The sequence below is a fragment of the Haemaphysalis longicornis genome, unplaced genomic scaffold (genome assembly GCF_048455015.1).
Source record: "Haemaphysalis longicornis isolate Haplotype H1 unplaced genomic scaffold, Haemaphysalis longicornis Haplotype H1 scaffold_2, whole genome shotgun sequence".
Lineage (NCBI taxonomy): Eukaryota > Metazoa > Arthropoda > Arachnida > Ixodida > Ixodidae > Haemaphysalis > Haemaphysalis longicornis.
Window position 1 is genome coordinate 118,053,709 of NW_027526295.1, and position 15,149 is coordinate 118,068,857.

The 15,149-nt window shown below is 45.9% G+C and overlaps 1 protein-coding gene across 2 annotated transcripts in view; it reads right to left on the bottom strand.

The window, feature by feature from the left end:
- Positions 1–610: 610 nt before the first annotated feature.
- Positions 611–15,149, bottom strand: part of LOC144169141 (uncharacterized) — a 61,047-nt gene continuing 46,508 nt past the window's right edge. For both annotated transcript variants that reach the window (XM_077698169.1, XM_077698170.1), the window contains exons 3-6: positions 11,551–11,714; positions 8,915–8,997; positions 2,778–2,855; positions 611–899 (exon numbers count right to left, since the gene is read on the bottom strand). In XM_077698169.1, coding sequence (XP_077554295.1) covers positions 691–899; positions 2,778–2,855; positions 8,915–8,997; positions 11,551–11,714 — 534 coding nt within the window. In that variant the 3' untranslated portion in view covers positions 611–690. The remainder of the gene's footprint in view (positions 900–2,777; positions 2,856–8,914; positions 8,998–11,550; positions 11,715–15,149) is intronic.

The window sequence follows — 15,149 nt, forward strand, 5'->3', positions numbered from 1 at the left end:
CGGCGAATGAGGCGAATTGCCTCGTCCGTCTTGCTGCTGACCTTGGCGAGGGTTTTGTCGTTGTTGCTGTTCTTGCCAATGATCAAGCCCAAAACCTTGATTCTTGTTACTTCGGGGATGCGTTGTCCCGATGCGGTGACTATCTTCACACGATCGGCTTCGCGCTGCGGCGTCTTGCCCCTGCGTTTCGGTGCGAGCACGATTAGTTCAGACTTCCTAGGCGAACAGACCAGGTCGGAACCAACGAGGCGCTGCCCGATGGCGATGACCGCCGCTTGAAGTTTATTCTCGATTTATGCAGTACTCCTTTAAATTCTTGGTGTTGGCCGTTATTATAGCTTCTGACTGACAGGGGCAATCGGTATTGATTGGTACGGCCTCTACAATTTATGCGAGCCGTCGCAAATCGCACTGCGAGCGAAGCGAAGCTGGAGAGGTTTACCGTTTAGGATTACATTTTGCACCTCCTCACGGGGCGTGCCTTCCCTACACGGCAATATTTTGGCACGCTGGCTCCCATTGTCGATGGCTGCTATGGGCATAAAGCCGGTCATGCTCAGAAATAATCAGATCACACGCGAAACAACTCAAGCATGAGTACCTTGACCTTCAGTATTGTTTTATTGTTTTAGATTCAGACAACTTTCTGTGCACTCAAATATGAGAATGTACAGTGACATGTATACCCTATCATTGTGTTGGGGCAGCCGGCGTTGTTGGCTTCGGTTTTGGCGGAAACGGTGGAAGTGTAACCAGCAGCTTGTCCTGAACATTACGGCATATTGTTTCGTTGTAAATGTAGTACTTTTGCGGTCCACATAGCAGCTCATAAACGAATTCGCAACAATCCGGGAGTGGCTTGTTGATGTAGCTTTCGTGAACGTTGAGATCGCAGCCACCTAATAGGACAGTACAGATATTGTATTGAAATATTTTGAGTTTATTTCACAACCACGTTGCAGCAAGACCAGGAATAAAAGCTGTTAAAACGGCTTGAAGGGTCCTTGCCACCTTACACATAGCGCAGGAAGTCAAGCAATGCAAGACGAATTACACAGGTCTGTTAAAGTCGTCCACCGTCTTAGCTGGAGCAATGCTTTACACGCTTATCGTCTTTTCCTGCCTTGATATAAGGAAAATTAGCCCCCACTGCTGCCAGTTTAAGGGCTAACTTAAGCATTACGCATTCTTTTAGGAGTGCTTCAGAATTTTAGAGATATACCACGCTAAAGACGAATCTGGTGCTCCAGCTAAGCCTGTGGACGACTGTACAGTTCATTCAGTACAGAGCAATTATAAATGTCAGGTATAGCCTGAAAACAAATCTTGTTACGGTGCATTGGTTTTACAAATCATATCACACAACTCTCTGAATGAAAGCGTTGAAACGGGGACTTTTTCAAATGACAACAGTATTTAGCGTTGCAGGTAATAAGTACTGGATCATTTGTGTGCCGTAGTTTGCGTGGCATCTATTTACATTCCAAGGTTCTGGGGTAAGGGCCTTGTAGACTCCGCTGTTTTCTTTTAATGCAGTAATCCTGGTTAGTACATCGTCATTACTGATTCAACTAATTGAAAACAACTATAAAGCCCATAGGAAGTCATGAAATTAATTGAAACAATGTCGAAATTTTCAACCAGCAGTGTGTGAGAGATAAGGAAATTTACAACACTTCCGAACGACTCGTTTTTGAAAAACTGTGAGATTGTGCAAGTTTTCATTCGTGGCAATACTCCAAATAAGAACTCCAAAGTTAATCAAAAACAGAATAATGAGTTATACAGAAGCATGTTCATTGATGTTGGAAGATGAAAATTGTGGCGGTGTATAATGCCGATAGTTCTAGACAAATTGCCGATAATATATAGGCAATGCGGTTATCCCATAACATGTTATCATTGAAGTACACTGTATGATTTTAAAAGATTTTAGTACTTCGATTTCTGTGTTGTTTAATTTATTAGGGAGTAACTCAATTCTTTTGTTACGAGGGGGGGGGGGAGTAAGCGAATAGCCGTAGTTTTACCAACATTTATTCTTATACAATTATCAATAAAGTTTCGTTGTTCCTTCAATGTCATTGTCGTTTAAGTTTTGGCAAATAATCTCTGTCTCAAGTATCGCACAATCTAAAGAACACGTCCCAATCAAAACAAGAAAGGGGCAGCAATAAACCGTCTGAAAAATATTATTCGTTTAGTTTAAAATTCGGCCTCCATGAAACTTGTGCGCACGTGAGTTTTGTGTTGGTCCACCTACAATTTTGGGAAACCATTTTTAAACTCTCAAGGACCTTCTGATTAATGAATGTTTTTGTTTTCAGAAATTTTATGGAAAAACTTGAGGGATGGAGCAACTTTTCCGCATTTCTGTGCGACTGAAGTTATTCTTGTCGGATAACTTTTTCGGTATGGGAGACTTGGAGCTCCTGGGCTCTGGTCATTTTGCCCTAAACTGGTAACTTCAAAATTTATTTGTTCATTTCCTCGCTCAACACAATTAAAACTTACCAACCCTCCTCCGAAATACAAAAATTACTTTTTTAACATTTCTACTCCCCGATAAAACACATAATTTCACCACAGACAACAGCTTTGATTGCGAGAAATTTCCCCGTAAGGTTTTCGCTTCATAAGCAAAACAATAAAAAGAGACGTGAACAGTTGATCTGCGATTACGAGCGACCAGAAGCTTCTGCACTCCGCTTTATTTGACATGACAAATGAAAGCGTCATGAATGAAACACGTATGCAGCACCAGAGTGACGTCTTACCTCCATAATGTGGCGCTCTTAGGATGTTGCAGGCTTCGTAATCGGAGAACACAATGGTGAAGTTAAAGGGGAATCCACCTAGAAAGCAAACCGATTATTACAATCGGCTCACAATGGTGTTCTGGTTGATGTAGGCGTTACGAGTCCTTCACTACTTTACTGGTCACGAAACTGCTCCGTAACTCAATGGGAGAGCTTCATATGCTGCGTTTGGCCGCCGCGCGGTGGCGCCACCCTCTCACTGAGGTCTCTCCTCGGGCGGCGTTGCGCTGGCTCGAACGGCGGAGCCGCGGCGAGTTGTGTTTGTTTTGTGCGGGGAAAAAAATGTAACGTGCATCTCGTGCTCTTGTGATGCGACTTAAGTAGTGCAACGACAATGCCTTACATGGGTTGCGTCCCGGGATGTCGTTCCTTGTACAACGCTACCCCAGAAAATGTTTCCTTGTTCTGTTGACCGAGCGACGGGGAGCTGCGAGAGCAATGGATGCGCGCCATTCCAAGGCAAGAAACGGGAGATTTCAGCTTCGATTATAAGTGTGTGACAGTGCGTGGAAATGCACTGTGTGTAAAAATGGAAAAGGCAATGCACCCTTTTGAGAGCATCGTGGACCTACAATTGTACAAGGCTAACTTAAATCCGGATTTTTGTCATATCAGTCAGGTTGTAGCAGTGCTTCATTACCTGTACGCAAACTTGTATTACCTTGCGCTCAGGCTCGCGTGTAAAAAAGCTTTGGGACGTCCTTGTGCTTTTACTTTTCATATTTCCGCGAATTATCCCTTAGGGTTCGTCTTGTTTGTTTTGTAACCGCGCGTGGCCGATTCCGGTTTCTTATCGGGCGTTTCAACCGGAGCGCCCGTTTGCTCTTTTTGTCGTACGTCCCGTCGGGCAATATTGTTTGATATGAAAAGGGTGCCACCTTGTCGCCAACTTGATTTTTTGTTTCTTCGAAAATGTTCTCGATCCCATTTCCATGGATCTGAAATTAATAACGTTCCGAGAGTAATGCATGCATAGCAAACACCGCGCAACTCACTTTATTGACGTTAATCTGTGCACGTCACACTGCGGACTGCTTCTTCGACGTTTGTGTTTCATTCTAGTCTTCTGTAGAACAAGAGCTCGCTAGCTCGCTGCGTTCAGAAAAGCTTTGCGTCGTTCTTGGCTACGTGGCAATATTCTGTTTCCTCCGTGTGCTCCACATCGCAGCGCGAAAAAATAAATTTTTGTACGCTGGACCACGCTCTTTTGCCTCCCTTCGTAACATTGAATTTTTGTTGATTGTGATAAAATCAGTTTTATTGTTCTTTTTTCGCTTCCTGTTTTTGCAAGGATTGCAAAGCGTGGAAGCGGAAAGACACATGGTGCAACATATATCTCTTCGTGTTTTGATCCTTCGCGTTTCTGCAGCGTTTTTAGATATTCTCAAGTATGTACCCACTCATTGAAACGACAATACTATTGGGCTATCTCTTTTAGTGTCCTGTGAATTCCAGAGCAATCAACGGATTCATTAAGCGTACTCTGAACGACGCGTACTTGGTTTCTTTCAGTTTTTTTTTATTGTATTATCGATAGGCCCGCATCAGTCCGTGACTACGCAGCTACTGTATGTGTGGTATTTACAACTTTTGCTTTAAGAAAAGAAGAAATAGAGATTTAAAAATCCGAAAACACGACGGCGCAGCGCTTGTGCCAGAGCACGCAGAAGCTGTTGCCGTTCGCGTCCGAAGTCTACGGTAATTTACTACGAAAAATAAAACCCCATTTAAGGCAGGTGATGACTGGACTATACATCGCTAACTACTACGAAAAAAAAAAACACTTAATCTGTGCGCAGACACCAAAAGCAGCGAGCGTTTGCACGCCAAGAGCAGGCCAATACGCCGCGAAAGCGGCGGCTGGATGACCTTCGTGCGGCGGGGGCGCCTGTAGTGGCGCGCGCTGTCCCTATATGAAACGAGCGCCGAAGTTTCGTGACCAGTAAAGCATTGAAGGACTCCGGCGTTACGTAGTAATCCCGCGCATACGAAATGCTTCAGAAGAAAATGCATCGATTATCTTGCGGTGCTTTTATCGGCAGCCACAACGCTTGTGAGACGCAGCGGTCGTGGGCTGGCTGGTTATTTACTGTGCCATCGCTGCATCTGATGCAGATTAGGCTTCGAAATATATGCCGCCAGCTGTCCTTCTTACGCTCCCCTAGTGTGGCACTAAATTCCGAGTTTTTCACAACATGATAACCCTGCAGCGATTTAAATATGATTAGACTTTTCAGGCTTGCGATATTTAATTCACGTTTAAAGGGGCCCTGAATGGAAGAGAGAGAGGCAAACTTTACCAAAAAAAAATGACAGAGAGTTTGTGCTACTTTGGCTCATTCGAAAGGTCGCCTCGTTAAAATAACACTGACACCTCTTTTGAAGCAAACTTTACTCAAAAAATGGCACAGCTTGCAATAGTGGTGCAAGGCTGGAGAAACCGCAGAGCGGACGGCCCCTCTTCCTTCGTTGGAGACCCGGCTGTTGCACCTGACATTGATTTCCGAACTTGCCGCTGAAAGTTCTCCATAACTGGCAGGGCGGCATCGTTTTGTCCGCAGGCTTTCAGATCTCTCCCAAAGTGGGCCGCGTAGCACGCGCTAGAAACCGTGGCAACCGGCTTCGCGAACTCGGTTCACTGTGCTCCCCTCTTCGGGTGCGAACACTCGTGAACTGGTGAGGAGAGCAGCATACAAGAGATCACGCCACGAGCACAATCGCATAGAATCCGGTTTATAACGTGAGGTACCCATGTTAGATTCCGTCCACGGGAGGCGTTTTTCCCCTGGTGCGTCTCTTTTTGCTTCACGTCGCACCGGTCTAGTAATTGTTTTCTGTTGGGCTTAATTTGGGGGGTCAGGTTATCGCTTTTTTCGTTCTTTTATTATTTCTGACTGACAAATAGAATTTCCAACCTTCAAACCCATGTGTGCATTTGCCTTCCAGTCTCGTAATGAGACGGCCTGGGAAGGCGAGATGCAATGTTTATTTGCTCGATGTGAGCGCCTGTATTCGTTGTAAGGTTTATTTAGTTTTGTTCTGCTTGAAAATTAACCCATTTCCCTCCAATACTTGTGAAAATTCCAATTTGGCCTTTTTTCCTTGTAGTTGTGCCGCACTGCGTGCCAACACATTTTTTTTTCTTTTTCACATGTTATTGTTTCCTGGGGCTGTTAACCCGGTACCCTCGCGCCTTTGGGGTGGCCCAGTGGGTGGGATGCCGGTTTACACGGCGAAAAGGTACCGGGTTCCATTCCCGGGACCTCTCTGACCGCATTTTTTTCTTGAAGCTTGCACTACCAACTCCTTGCCTCCTCGCCACTTTTTCTTACATTTAGTGCTCTAGCATTTTCCCCTCTCCGCTTCGCCTATGATAATATTTTTCTGGTAACGCTTTACGGCAGAGCGTTACCAGAACATCTCCGCCGTTAAAAGTTGTAAAATGAAAAAAAAAAAATAGACAGAAAATACCGACGACTGACAGAAAACATCTCCGCCGTTAAAAGTTGTAAAATGAAAAAAAAATAGACAGAAAATACCCACGACTGACAGAAAATAGACAGAAAATAGCGAATCACCGACGACTTTTCTGCACTGAACTTTTGACGTGTTATCGGCAGCTCGCTGCAATTGGCAGCTTGTTGCAATTGGCGGAGGCCGACAAAATCCAACGCAAATCAAACAGTGTAAACGGATTATAAGCAGGGTAAATAGGGATTACATATTGAAGGGGCCATGCAGACAAAACACAAGTTTGACTTATTCGAAAGATTTAGCGTTTCATAGGGCCCTAAGCGCTTGTTCGGCTGGAGACGATGCTTTATTCACTGAGAAATTAAATATTTTCAATCAAAATTTCAATTCTCCCGCTAAGTCGCGTGTTTTCCTGACGTCGACAATGACGTATTGAGAGCAGGGCTGTAAAACTAAATATAGCCTGCGGACCGGGCCTGCTGACATCTCACAGGCGCAAGTTTGATCGTGGCCTCCGCGATCGGCTGCCGGCGGCGCGCCGCCGGCAGCAAATCGCGGAGGCCACGGTTTGATTATCTTATTTATCGCCCGCTTTCACAGGTGGCGCTGCAATACTGCTGAAGTGTCAGTGTTTGGTTATCTTGTTTATCGCCCACAGTGACAGATAATGGCGCTGCAATACTGCTGCTGAAGTGCAATACTGCTGCAATACTGCTGAATAAGTAGAATAACAGAGGCAAGTCGGTTGGTGACAACCGACGTCCCAATACAAATAGATGCCCTCTAATCATCATCACCATCATAATCATCGTCAGTTCCAGTGTTCACACTTTGCTTCTGAACGAACTGAAGACCTGCTGTATTTTATTTACGGTTCATACCAATCGTTTCCTAAAGAGGGCTACGGCCTAGCTCAGCTAACCTTGGATATGCAAAGCAAAAGCTTGGCTCAGTCTGGTTGAGTCTTCGCTTCGCTTGGTTAAAGGAGTACTGACACGAACTTTCAAAGCTGCGATAACTATGTAAAACGCTTCCTTTTTATCAGGAGATATCTCCCAGCAAGTTTCAACAGCAACAGTTCAGCGAAACATATTTAAAATCCATTTTAATCTTCGCCCGCACGAGAAAGCCCAGAGCGGGCCGACATGACGTCATGTGCTACTTGCCCCAAACTGGCGACGTCGGGGCTCCCGTGACAAAGCCGACGCGCTGGCTGTGGTTGGCGCGCGATGCTCGGGCGTGTGTACACGTGATGGTTTTGGGACTGACGCCATGCTGCCCGGGCCTGTGGGGACGGCGAAGACCTCGGCCGGTCCGGGCGCGCGCGTGCGCTCGCTCGCGCGCGCTTCCAGAGAGGCAGCGATGCGGCAAGAATGGTGACGTCATGTGATACATCGTGTTATGGCGGCCGCTCGGCGTTTTTCAGTCGAAACCGAAACTGGCACGGATAAACGACGCCGTAAATGAATGTTTACGCTGCGCTCGACCGTCTAATCTGTCATTCTATGAATAGTGGGCTGGTAGGCACGCATAGCAGCGAAAAAAACGTGACATGAAAATTTCGTGTCAGTACTCCTTTCACCTCCGGTTTAGCTGTATTACCGACCATGTCTCAAAGCCGTTCGCGTGCGTGCAACGCTCCCAGATGGAGGCCGGGCGAACGCGGCGTTCGCAGGGGCAAACGCGGCGTTCGTTCACAGCGAACGCACTGTTTCTTTCCACCAGGCGCGAGACGAGTCACGTTGCCCGAAACGACGCAGCGCCGCATGCATGGGAGGCCGCGGGTTTGGTCGGCTGCCGATGAGCTGAGCGGCCGCTCCCGTCACGGCAGCCGCCGCAGAACGACTTAAAGTGGAGCCTTGTGCGCAGCGCCGACAGCGGGCCCGGCGACTCACGCGATGCGCTTCGAGAGGTGTGTGGCCGAGGGGTGTCTCCGGTCACAAGGTCACCTTGCGCAACCTCCGGGAAATAGCTAAACGAAAATAGTAAAGCATTGCGATAAAACTTAAGCTATGACATGACAAACATGGTCACGTAAGCGACCGTGCCACTTGTGTCAGTTGGTCAGTGTTGTTTGAGACAAGTCCAACGCGTCCGACGGCTGTTAGCGATGTCAGCCGGCAAAGTGCCGCACTCACTGCTTCGGTATTTACGTGTTCGTACGTAACTCTAATTGTTCACTCCACAATTCTTACTGCTATATAAAGAATGTGCCCTGCATCTAAGCGCGAATATCTCGTTCGGCAGACGTATAAGCCCTACCTAATATGCGTTTGCTTTTGACGGTCTCAGCATAGATTATAGGTTATAACATCATAGGATCAATTGCGGGAAATGAGCTAATGGGTCGCATGGCCGTTCTCTTTTTTTGCTAATTATGTAGCTTATTTGAGCCAAGTGTGCGTTAAAAGTGGTGTCAGAATGATTTTAATGAAGCAATCTTTGTACGGATCCAAAATTGTGCTTTTTCTGCATGGCCCGTTTAACCAAGCCCTATCCTCTTCACTGCGTCCCGGGTTACTTCACCCAGTTCATGAGAATCCGCATTCAATGATTAAACTACAAATTTTAGTTGACATGCTGTTGACAGATAACTGAAAAGACAGGAAATCGTTACCTACCTGGAGATTCTCTTACGATGAATTCATTATTCACAGAGTAGTTTGTTGTGTGGTTCACACTTACGTACGTGGGCCGGTAAAATCTTCAATGAAAGATATATAAATCGCAGCGTATTAATCGTCTTTTTATTACAATAAACTACAGGCACATACACACTAATACACAAGTTTAAAGGAATATTTTATGCAGGGGAGGGCGGATGTACTCTATTGTAATACATCATGCTTTTATGCGTCCCTTAATGCTCCTAAATATCTATATTTTGGGAATGTCCGAATTATCATGATCTGATATCTCTATATGCCATTTAACTGTCGCTAACTACAATAGCTGCTTGGTAAAACTATATTATGGTTGATAACTTTCGTTACGCCAATGTCCACGGGTATTAGGGTGGTCACAAACCTCACTTTGACTGCTTTTGTCCAACTCTGTGCAGCAATTTTAGTGCGCAAGCATTTTGGCGGCCGCTAATGTAGTTTGGCGGAGGCGATGGCGCCGGCGACGGACTCGGCGTTGTAACCGCGCTAGCGAAGACAAAAAAAACGGTGGAGGAAAGTGTGGCGAAAGTGTGAGGCGGAGGAGGAAACGCGCTGCTATGACATCATCTCCATGCCTCCCCCTCACACTTTCGCCAGACGCTACTCCTCCGTTGTTGGCTCATCTGAACCACGTGAAATTTGCGCGGAAGGTTCAAACACGATTTGCAACAACATGCGATCGCCGCCGATGGCGATGCGCTGCAATGTAAGAGCACAGTAGCGCGCACCGCCCCGCGTTCGGTGATTACACGATCACTTCCTGAGGCGCAGCAGATATTGGCCGTGACCGAGAAGACTGCAGTTCGCGCTCCGCAAAAATTTTGGCATTAGGGAGTGTAGTAATCGTCAGTGCATTTTTTTACTGCGATCTTGCAATGTCGATTTTAAAAATTAATTCCATCGCACCTCAACTGTACAGTCCAAACTGTAAGACGATCAAACATTACATCCCTAATGAGCACGAAAAAAAGCGTGTTAAATGAAACCCAGTGTGCATAGTCCCATACGAGAAAAAACCCGGACATTTTAGGTGAAACCGAATACGAGGTAACTTTAAATAAAGGTCATGCTAGGTGCTTGTTGGATTTGGGCGTAGCTTGTGCTGCTTATGGTTAAATCTGTACCTAAATTCTTTAAAAATTGCGGGAGAAAGCTCCGCAATTGGTAACGCTCAAACTTGTTTGCGTCTGACAATAACCGCCTCTCGAGTCTTACATGCCCTCACTAATTACCACAGCTTCGCAGGCACCAACGTCTTTCCTCTATATTTCGCGCCAATCATATCCACTGTGGTTTTCTATGCTATCGCATCCATAAATAAAGCTGTCTGTTATGCAGAAGATAGGTGCCATGACTGTATAAAATGTCGGAGCCGCATAAAAGTACATTTTGATCAAAGGGAACTATTTTCGAACACTGCGCTTGCGGACCAATATATATTTATAGTACGACCCAGGATATTGGCCAGAGAAAGAACCAAGAGAAGACATGAGAGCAGACTAGACGGGTCCCTACCAGCGCGTTTCCCAAATTACACGAGGATCACTAATAACTTGTCTCCTAAAAGAAAACTTTCAGTACAAGCTGGCGTATCAGCTTATTGTGGGAACATTTTCGTCGTTGTAGAAATGAACATATGGCTGAAGCTATCATGAATGACGCTGAATTAAGGCTTCCGAATTTTTCCCATCCATACTTTCGCTGAAAGCACGAGGTTAAGAGATTTAACCTTGGCCGTATAACATTTTTTTCTGTTTCAAGAACTTATTACAACTATGTCACGCTACCCTTGTGTAAGCGTCTTGGGTAATGAGCACCTGCCCTGCTAGCACTGCGTTATTGTTCATGTTAAATGAAAAACGCTTTCTTGACACTGTTGCTAAGGTGCACCTATCTGAATCAAGACTGGACGAATGTACGTTTCCTTTCCATGTGTAATATCTCTTCCTCTGAGGTCTTCATCGCTCAGACATTTTCGTGCACTCAGGCACCAGTTCGTCTCACCCCAACCGCCCTCCTCCAAATACAAATAAGTTAGCCTGAAATATAACAGTGAAAGCAGCGGGTAGTGTCTACTGTACCGTTAACAAAATAAGCATTAAACGAAGGAAACTATTTGAAAGCAAGAGCGACGCATTCGAAAATATTTTTTGTTTAGCAAAAAAGATTAATCAACTCCATTACGGTTGGCCGAAGAGAATTTCTCCCTTAACTAGTGGATGTGAGGAACTCATTCTTTACTTCGAGCATATCTTTTGTTCGCACTGAAGCTATAGCCCCTGCGTCATGAAAAGTTTATTTCATACACGAACTTCATCGCCACCAAACCTCGTACGTCAATTGGTACAATTCGTCTTTTTCCCTAAGTGAAAATAGAGCCACGTGAATAAAGAAAACTAGAAAGGCAAGCTTTTCCAACCCGGTAACGAAATAAAATTTCCAGGTAATGGCAATGTGCGTTAAAGGCCGCTACTTTATTCTGTGCACATACTGCGGAAAACAGAAGCTGCGCACGCAGTTCGCCACTCATGAACTAGCTGTTTCTGCGAACCTGACAGCAGTCCCTATGTCGCGCTTAGAACTGCGAAACTTACAGTTTACCGGCTGTTGCATTGTAATATCCCATATCAAACACCATGCTGCCATCTCCACACTGGTCTGTCAAGTTTGCGAAAGCACAGGAAGAATTGCCGCCGAAACCAAGATCCCATGGATAAGATCTGTAGTATGAGTAGAACGTGCCGTTTTTGCGTAGTGCCTGGAAAGAAAAGAATATCGCGAAAACAGACGCCGTGAAAACCCTAAGCTATGACGTTGCTCGCATAAAACGGCAGTGACGTTTACTGAACAGATCAATGCAAGGAAATTCCTAAGAAAATTCGTATAAAGATTCCTCCAATAGTCTCGTTACCATTTTGGCTGTATGCATCCCTTGTTATGCCCAAGTAGGTTTCACACCAATACACTTTCCCAATGTGGGTATCTAACTTGGCACAAAAATAAACAGGGTGCTCTCTGCATAGATGCTATTCACATAACAGTTTAGAGGGCGATTTCTTCCCTTGGTAACACTGAAAACCGCCATGACCGCGTCCGCCATGTCGATCACTAACTACCGTCGAAACGACGGTAGTTAGTGATCGCAGTACAAAACTTTCGTCTTGGTATATCGTTTGGTCGGCAAACTGTGCTTCGGCTGTTTTCTTTTACATAACCAGCATAGCTGAGTTAAGCCGCACCCATCTTTCCCGATACCAAGACGAAAGTTTTGTACTGCGATCACTAACTACCGTCGTTTCGTCAGTTTCCGAAGCCGAATTCGAACGCTAGGAGTTCATATCCGCCTCTAGAGCTCGTCGCTGTCGCCCTTCTCCATCCTTCTCCCGACGCTTAGCTCGACGAAGTTCCCATTCTTCACTCGTTTCAGCCAGCCGCTTTGCTCGCTCGTACTCGCGTTAGCAAGCCTGGCGGCGTCTGCAGGATGGCCGACGCAACTTGCCACTTTCGCCACTGGGACTGCGAAGACACCACAACTTCGGCACAGATGCGCCACGGTCCTCGCTCCCTACACGCTGCGGTCGCACTCGCCCTCCTCCTTCTAACACCCTCATCCCTCCCCTGCTTTGCTACTTTCACTCCGCGACGGTGTGAAGGAGGGAGGAGGGATGCGCTCGAGCAGAGGCGGCACCCGCCGCAGCCGCAAGTCCCGTGGTATCACTTTAAGGTCAAACTCAAACGCACGGCATGGCTTTTGGGTAGGTCAATATTGCTTCCGCAATAAAATCGCTGTTGGGCTGAATAGGTTCTGCACTGAGCGCAAAAAATTCAGCTCAGGAATTTGAGCCTATTTAAATCGTGAATCGGTGTAAGTTCTGGGTCAGTCTGATCCATCTGTCTATATGTGTTGCGAGACTTTGTGAGTTCTAAATTCAGTCGAGTTCTGAGTCTGTCTAGGCCCTTGTGAGCCTGATGTGTACCTGAGCCTGTGAAAATGATCGAGTTCGAATAAGTTGCGCTTCGAAATGAGTCCATATGAGTTCAGCACCCATGGAGATTGCTGATTCTGGCCTAGTTGTGAATAGAAATTAGCCGTTAAGAGTTGTGAGCCCATGGTGAGTGCTCAGTCATTGCAAGTTTTGAGTTAAACTAATTCTTGCTCTAGCTCTGAGCTTGGGTTTGGGTCAACAAAGAGGGCTAAAGCAGCGGCACTGAGTTTTAGTGAGCCCAGACGGAATGCTATGCCAGTAGGCTTTGGTGTCGGGCTAAGCAGTGTAAGCTGGGTCGAAGCGATGACGAAGCAGAAGTCAGACCACTGCCCTGGGAAGTCTACCAGGAACTCTAGGATATTGAATAAGCACATTTCAGACGACATAAAGACAAAGAACAAAGCCGATCTGAGACGCACGGTGTGGAATCTACGCATGGGGCTAAAACAAACAATTAACTTCCCTGAGAAAGGAAACGTGTGGTTCATACAAAGAATAGGCAATTTCGCAATACCTAGCTGTTACGCTAACACAAAAGGTAACAGGTTCGGTACCGCATGAATCTGGTGCCTACACCGTATGAATTGTCAGTAAGTGCGAAACTTCAACAACAATAAGCAAATGACGGCATAGGTGCCACCAGGCCAATAAGCAACGTCGGTGAAAGTAACCTGATAGCTCCCGCATTCTCTCACAGCTAGACTGGGCTACCCACAAGCCTGGGTGTGCTTTTAGTGCGTGTTTCTATATGCGAAGAAATCTTGGCGCGCGTCGCCAAGTCTGTTCGTGTCAATTCTTTGGTGCCACTTCTCAGAGGGACGCGTTTCTGGCGGGACATTTCTGTGTTTGTCTTAGAAATTCTCTCGTAAGAAATATAGTTCACAAGGGTGCTGCTTTGGGCCTGTTGGTATGACATGACGGAATCTTGAAGCGCTAGGACACAAGGACAAGCGAGTGGGACAACACAATGCGCTACTTCCAACAGTTTTATTAGCAGACGAAAACACATATATATACACATGACCACTGGCCCACGTCATAATACATTCTTACACGTCACATTCCATTCAGAAAATCACGCTCTTTCTTCGATAAGGCGACAGACGCCGTACTAACACAATCGCGGCCCGCTTTCGCTATCATGTCAGCTTCTATTATTTCTCGCGTAAGCTGATTCTTATGTTTGGCGACAACTGCGCACTTGTCGAACAGGGGCTTGCAACCATGCTGCTTACAGTGTGATGCAAGCCATCCCCCCGTGTTGTTTTTTACATTATTGCCGTGTTCACGGAGACGATCATTTAGGCACCGCCCTGTTTGGCCGATATACCTTTTCCCACAGTCCAACGGAAGGCTGTAAACAACGCCTTCTGCGCAAGCCACAAAGCGATTTAAGTGCTTTTTGTTGCACCTCGGTCTCGTGGGAAGGCTGGGGTCAGTCAGTTTGCAAAGCTTGCCCAATTTGTTGGGAGCCGAAAAAACGACCCTTACTTTTGACCGCTCGGCTATCTTTTTCAAATTGTGAGAGAGTTTGTGCACGTAGGGTATAACTGCCGTTTTTTGCTTTTCGATGGGCGTTGCCTCAAACTCACCGTTGCCTCTTTTTTTCTTTTCCTTGAGCAATGATTCCGCTACTGCAACTAACACATGTTTGGGGAACCCGGCCTGAGACAAGCGCGCATCTTGATTGCCAAGGCTCTGACTCATTAAATGAGGACAAGATTTATTTAAGGCATTTCCCAAGCATAATTTTACGATTCCTCTTTTCACGAGCTTGGAATGTGCAGAGTTGTAGGGGAGGAGCGGCTTATTTGCTCGTGGTGCGTAGCTCCAGCAGACATGTTTATCTTTAAATGAAATACATAAATCTAAAAACCGGATTGATCCATTGTCGGGAAGTTCATGAGTTAGTTCTAGCGGTGCGAGGCACTGCCTAACTTTTGTTAATACATTGAAAGCCTCCGACTCAAACATGTCACGCTTGCAATTAAGAACAAGTAAATAATCATCAACAAACCTAAAGATCCTAACAACCGACGTCCATTCAAGAGAAGAGGAGACGACCTTGTCGAGTCTTGCAAGATAAAGATTACTAAGAATGGGGGCAATACTACGGTGTTATTGCCTTCCAAAACACTACCGGAGTAGCTTGCAGTAATTTTTTAGAACTTTTAGCTTTTTATCTTAGGTCTACCTTTATCAGGTGG